The sequence below is a fragment of the Euphorbia lathyris genome, chromosome 9 (assembly GCF_963576675.1).
Source record: "Euphorbia lathyris chromosome 9, ddEupLath1.1, whole genome shotgun sequence".
NCBI classification, from domain to species: domain Eukaryota; kingdom Viridiplantae; phylum Streptophyta; class Magnoliopsida; order Malpighiales; family Euphorbiaceae; genus Euphorbia; species Euphorbia lathyris.
This window is the reverse complement of record NC_088918.1, coordinates 58,677,015-58,684,113: the sequence shown is the minus strand read 5'-3', so window position 1 is coordinate 58,684,113 and position 7,099 is coordinate 58,677,015. Positions and strand designations below refer to the sequence as shown.

The following is a 7,099-nucleotide window of genomic DNA, read 5'->3' as shown; positions in this document are numbered from 1 at the left end:
TTCAACTTGTTACAAATAGTCGTATGAATTTGTAACGTGCATAGTTCAAGCCCATTACATAAAGCGTATTTGTAACGAGCATAGTTCCAGACCATTATAAATATTTTCGTTAGCCCAAAATTTAATTTGATCGAACTATTTGTAACACGCTTAGTACACACCCATTATAGAAGCACATTTTGTAATGCATTCATAACTAGCTCGTTACAAATAAGATTATACTACTGACTGAGGAAAAAAACGCGTTTTCAATGAAGAAATGAAAATTCAATAGGTTTTATTAAGTGACCAATCATAATTGGTCTCGTTAGAATCCATCGTCCACTTCGTTCTTTTTTTTGTTTTGTTTTTTTATCCGTTTACATTTTTTCCAAACTTCTCTTTTTTAAACCTTCTAAAAGATACTAACACGTGTGTTTTAAAGTATTTGAAGGTGTAAAATACACGAGACGAGATTGAAAGATGAAAGAGAGAGAGGCTCTATGTACTCTCCCTAACCGCGACTGATGACCTCCAAGGAACACCCAACCCTGGAGGATAGAGTTTAGACTTTTTCATTTATTTGTATAATCTAACTTTTTTTTAATAAAAACATATAAAAACAACACTGAAGAAATGATAGCCAAAAAATGCTTAGGTTATTAATTTAACTTCATTAGATTATAATATGTTAAGTTCACGTTTTTTTTTTTTTAACCAAAAATTTGGGGGAAATCTATGATCACTCCAGAAAGTCAGGCTGGATCGTAACTTATGCTCAATATGTCCATGATTTCTCCACCGGACTTAGCTTCCCTTCGTGATCCGGTATGGATCCTAGAATCCTATAGAACATATATACTGTTCTAGGTCGTATTTCTTTTTTTTTTTTTTTTTTTATCACTTTTGATTTGCTTATAACTGAAAAACTAACTAATATGCTAATTTAAATTAGGACAAATTACAAATATAGACCAACTGAAAGGGTCTATTAACATATTTGATCATCTTTGCTTCCATCTTACCAAATTAGACACTTTCATCCATTTTGGACAAAAATACCCTAACCTTCCTCAACCTCCTTTTCATTTTCATTTCTTTCAAATTCTTACAACAAAATTCAATAATTCAACCTAAGATTTAAGCATATTCATACATTATTCAAGTTCATATAAGCATTATTTCTTTATTTTACATACACATTCAAATACGCAGTTAGTGAGTTGAATGTTTTCTCGTTGAACCCGTCATTTCTGATTTCCTCCATTTTTGTCGCATCGATAGTTGCTCATATCGCATTTGTGATAAAAAAAATGGCAAATTTGCTCTTGCCGTAGATGCGACAGTGCAGATAGACAAATGTTGTCGTATTTGTGACGAATGCAACAAATTTCGTCACAAATGCGATAAAAATGGAGGAAAATGGAAGAAATTGAAACGATATTGTTAGAGATGAAGAAAGAGGCAAAACCAGCGAAAAAGGCGGACGTATAAGCTAAAAACATACCATTTCTACTGGAAAACTTCATCTATTTTGGGTTTCCTTTTCAAAATTTAGAATACTTCAATAATCTCAAAATCGCTAACGAAACTGAATTCATCACACATATTCTTGAGATCACCAAATTCAAAGGACAATCATACAAATATTTCATCTCCACTTTTGGTTTTGTTGTGGCTCTCTTTGACTTTTTTTTTCTGTTTTGGTTTGAGATGGCGAAGAAGACGTTGAGAGTCTGAGGAAGAAGAAGAATTGAAATAGAGATATTCTTGTCCAAAGTGGATGGATGAAAATGTCTATATTGGTAAGATGAAAGGAAAGTGTGTCAAATATGTTAATAGACCCCTTCAACTGGATTAGATTAGTAATTAGCCCTTTAAATCATTGAGCTTCAAAAGAATCCTAAATGAGTAAACTAGTATTTAGAAAGACTAGGTAGAAGCTCGTTGGTTCACCATATCTTAATGTCTCTTTCCGAGAGAATCAACCTTTCTCATGTATACCAAACTTTCCGAACCCACTTATTTCCCACGTTGGTCCATTAAGGCACAATCTCATTGTTTTCACTCAGTTTTCTCCATCAGTACTCTCGCTTGTCCAGGATCCTGCTAATTCCTATGGATTAGGGGTGGACATCACCCAAATTTCCCTGCTTCCTATCTTCTCTACTTGATAAGTTGATAGGAGTTTTAACAAATTGCAATATATCCACGTGCAGGGATTGAATACACTGATAGCTAAACATACAATGATAATTGGCATATAGATACATTTCTGATTAACATATACTTGAATATAACAAGCAAAATCAAAAGTTAAATATCAGAAACCTCAAAATGGAACCCCAAACAATAGAATAAAAAAAATGGTCTCACATAACTCTAGCTACTACCAAAATAAGAGACTTCCAATTCTTTTCAATCAGTAAAGCAATTATTCTCTATTTTTCAGAAAACGAGAATGCAAATCTAGTTGACAATTTCAATTCGGAGAGGGGAAAAAAAAACCTAGTGTGTGAGACAAAGCAGAGATTGTGGAAAATAATTGACATGTCTTTACATAAAAGCGAACTGTGAATTCACAGATAATGAAGCTCAGAGACCGTATTTAATTGGGCAATTAGCCCTCCCTGTCCAAAGTTGTACATTGTATGACCCTGAACTTTCAAATAAGGTACATGAAAATTTTCTAAAAGAAAACAATGAAAAAAAAAAAATAAGAGTTAAAGAAAACATATTTATCCTCCATCAACCAGGCATCTGATCTGCAACCGGCACTTTTCTCATCAGCAGCACTGAACAATCGATCCCAAGCTATCCACCATAAAAAGGGCCAACAAGGGTTCTCCATCAACCATGTAATGCAGGTTTACCTGGTAAACAAACAGGCAATGCTACGTCTGTGAATACCTAAAACCGCTCTATCTTTATGATCCAAACGCCTAATGTGGCAAAAAATAATAAGAAACTTGGAAGGCAAAAAATAAAATAATCACTTCCAATTAAAAAAAAAGGTACTGCCTTGTAAATACTGCACAGCAAACTAAAATAAAAATAATAAAAAAAAACATAATGGAGATAATTAAACAATACTAACTCATAGAAAGCCTCCCCCTGTCCATGTGTCATCTGATTTCCCATTTTGTCCGGTGGATTTCTTATCAGGTGCGCTTTGGTAGAAATTATCATCGAACCCATCATCCTTCGCATCATCCCAACCAGCCCATCCGTCATCGTTATGTGATGTGTCTTTTACGGTATCTTCCTTTCTAGTGTCTTTCTGATCCCAATCATCCCATGAATTTGAGTTATAAGAACTATTATTATGTCCACCAGATGAGGACTGTCCACCAGCAGGTGATGAATTCCATCCTTTACTTTCTTTCCCATTAAAATCCTGATAATATCCGTTACTACCGCTTTCATTACGTTGCCAGTTATCTGCTTTCCAGCCACCATCTTTGGACAACTCCTCAACCTTCTGTGAAGCTAAAGCCATGACCCCCTTCATAATTCCCCAGGTTCTATTTCCAATCTCCGTTGTTTTTGCAGCAACAACATTCACTGTTTCATTCATCTTGTAATCATAGCCACCATCCTTCACCTGTAGCCAAAGTTTATTCATTAAACCCATTTACAGGGGGAGAATGTTGGGCGCAATAAGTAGTACGAGAAAGTTCTAAAAATAGGCATCTTCGGATACAACCTTTTGCAGCAAACAAATTGCACAAGTTAAAAACAATGCAGGCATCAAATACCTCTTGATCAAAAGGTGTAATATTGTAGATGACAAAAGGAAGTTTATATGTGGAGTACATAGACAGAAATGCCAAACCTTGTGCCACCACTTTGTTAGTACAAACAGAGGCTGATAGAATTTGTAGCAAAAGCTACACCATTCAACTAAGCAACCAACTATATTATATTATGTTATATCAGAACTTTGCATAAACTTCTTCTCAACAGCCTACATAGTAAGCCACCCACTACTGTTTCTACTAATAATAAAACTACTTTCAGAACTGGTAGTGTCAAATTTCCAAAATCTGATCTTCTCACCGCTATTACAAGTTCACAACCAACAACAACAACAACAACAAAGCCTTAGTCCCGAAATGATTCGGGGTCGGCTAACATGAACCATCATATAAAACCGTGAAAATCAAGTCGTGTCAGCGACACAGATTCGCTCCCTCCACTCCGTCCTATCCACTACCATATTTTCCTCAATTCCCAATAAACTCATATCACTCTCGATCACCCTCCTCCAAGTTTGCTTAGGTCTTCCCCTACCCCTCACCACTACATCCCTTTGCCACTCTTCGGTTCTCCTAACCGGCGCATCAAGCGCTCTACGTCTCACATGGCCAAACCACCTTAGTCGGTTTTCTCTCATTTTATTCTCAATAGATGTGACCCCTACTTTTGTCCTAATTATTTCATTACGCACCCGGTCCTTTCTCGTGTGACCACACATCCATCTCAACATACAAGTTCACAACCAAAGAAAAAAAACACACATAACAAACTACTGAGCTATAAATATCAAAAAGGTTGTAATACAGAGCAACTCTCTCACACTAACCATCACACAACACTTTACTGCTTTTACTCGGTTTCTAATCCAGGCCAACTGCAATGCCACGGGATTTGATGTGACGAACCCAAAAGGTAGCGAGAATAATAAATCATAAGAAACATATAACTTAGAATGAGGACTCAGCGTTTATCTCACTTTTTACATTAGCATGGAAATTCCAGATCAAACCTACCTTCTTTAACATCAAATTATTTGAAAATTCAAACTCAAAACTTCTGTTTGCAAGATTTTAATCCAGTAACCGTCCTTTCTCAACAGGACAGTTGGCCCAAGTTCTTTTAATGAACCAAGTTGAGCTGAGGTTTGGCTAGTCCAGACTTACTAGAGTATTATAATAAACATAGCCTAAATCAGAATTCGAACTTAAATTGTTTAGTAAAAAGCAACGTTGGAAATAGTACCATGATTGTATGTGCCTTGCAAACCTTCACAAGCTCCAATCGAGCTAATACTTTGTTAAAGAAATATGAAAGATAAATGAGAAAATCATTCATTTAACAATCATATATTAAATATTTATGAACGGCTAGGCTAATTTACAACTCTATTTCGCCTTTTTTGCTGGCCAGACAGCTTATCCTATAACATATAAGGTGATATAATAACTATCCTAGAAATTAAAAACCATGATAAGAACAGAACCTATACGGATCAACATTTAAATCAGAATTATCCTGTCACTAGAACAGTGCAAGACAAAATGAAAAGTAGAACTACTATGCATAATTAAATAGAATCAACAATGAAATGACAAATGGTTCAAGTGTCTGTGTAATTTGAAAGAAATATAAAGTAATTGATCTCAAATTATTGTAAAATCAAAACACTGAAGCAAGTAATTACATAACATCTAAATGCAATATGAAACAAGGTAAGAATAGTTGCTTAGATATGCATAAAAAATATAAAAGCAAATGATTAAATATAACACCTTGGAAGAAATCTCTTTTGTGCCTGCTTGAACAACATTAGCAGCAGATTGAGCCGCAGATGCTGCAACAAGTGACAACTTACCAAACCCCTGCATATAAAACACATAACCAGAAAATCATCAATCTATAAGATCAATACCTCCCCATTAATAATGATGCAAAAGAACCGAATTTGATACCTGAGACATAACAGAAAGAACATCTGGTTGGGCGTTGTTATTCCTCTGAGAAGGGGTAGGGCTCGATCCAAATCCCACATACTTTCCGCCTTGGGAAGGTGGTAAGCCCTCAGGCCGTGAATCATTCTCTGCAATTTTTCTCGCAAAATAGGTCTCCTTATTAGCGGCAGAAGCCTCCAATTGCGATCTGGTATAAATATCCTCAGTCGATTTCGACCTCGCAGGAGCACCTACCGTTGCTCCACGTTCACCCCCACTAGAATTTCTCCTCAAATCGCCAACGGATTGATTCCTTCTTATATCATTAGAGGATTTGAAGGCATCGTCATTGTCCCAACTATCCCAACCTCCATTACTAAAACTATTATCTCTACCAGCAGTGGATTGAGAAAGCGGGGGTTTTTTCTTGCTACCCACACTTTCCTTAACAACTGTAGGATCCTGCCAAGTTCGACCTTCGGCGAGAGCTTGGATTCGATCCCTATAAACGCTAGCAGCATTAGTATTATACTTAGTAACAATATCGGTGTCTTTAGAGATTCCATATTGGCTTAAAAAAGCGTTAAGCCTTTCATTACCGCCAGCTTCCATCTTCTTGATCTGGATCTCAGACCAGGAATCCATGGTAACAGATCGGACAAAGGAAATATGAACACCAAGGCCACGGTGCTTGCCGGAGCACTCAAGGCACATAAAAATACCATAAGAGACGGAGGCCCATTGCGGATTTTTCTGGGAACAATCGACGCAGATCTTGTTAGAAGGATGCGATTGGAGGTCCCGGAGCCGCCTGGATGCCGCCATAGGGATCCGATCCGGAGGATTTGAATCGGATACTTGGAAAAGAAAAGAAAAGAAAAGGAGAAGAATAGGGAAAAGAAAAAGAAGGGAAAGATTAGGTTTTTATAAGGGGAGAATAAGGAGAAGGAGAGGCTAATATAATTCAGAGAAGGAGAAGAAGAAGAAGAGGAAGAGGAAATTGGGGATGGAATTGGATTGGACACCGACACCGCGAGAAGGTTGCGGGTGGTGCTATTTCATACGATTCACCATTTCCTCCTATTATCACAAACAGAATACTCTCACCAAAGCCTGCGGCACGTGTGGATTTTCCCCAGGATTTTTACCTATTACCGTTCGTTAAGATTAATTAATAGTTACTTTTCGGTAAACATGTTTATGGGCCTAGGCCTGTCCAGTACGTATCCAATGGGCCGGATTTGGTAAAAGAAATTGATATTTAAATCAGGCCCGATTGGTTCAATACGGTAAATTCAGTTTACTTAGGATTCGGAATTTATAAATATGGTAGCTTCCGCCAGGTTAACCACATCTTCTTTTTCCTCGCGAAAATGGTATGGTTTCCAAAAAGAGAGAACAGACGTGGTACTTTTAAATAAAAAAAGACA

The 7,099-nt window shown here is 36.8% G+C and overlaps 1 protein-coding gene across 2 annotated transcripts; it reads right to left on the bottom strand.

Moving 5' to 3' along the window:
* Positions 1 to 2,540: 2,540 nt before the first annotated feature.
* LOC136205527 (ADP-ribosylation factor GTPase-activating protein AGD7-like) lies at positions 2,541 to 6,738 on the bottom strand. Of its 2 annotated transcripts, none has more exons than XM_065996164.1 (4): positions 5,691 to 6,738; positions 5,511 to 5,600; positions 3,077 to 3,583; positions 2,541 to 2,921 (listed from the first exon to the last, which is right to left on the bottom strand). In XM_065996164.1, exons 1-3 carry the CDS (start codon positions 6,492 to 6,494, stop codon positions 3,077 to 3,079), a joined length of 1,401 nt encoding a protein of 466 aa, XP_065852236.1. In that variant the 5' UTR covers positions 6,495 to 6,738; the 3' UTR covers positions 2,541 to 2,921. The 2 variants fall into 2 exon arrangements, with proteins under 2 accessions (XP_065852236.1, XP_065852235.1); XM_065996163.1 differs by having other exon boundaries at positions 2,541 to 2,852.
* Between the last annotated feature and the right edge of the window lie 361 nt (positions 6,739 to 7,099).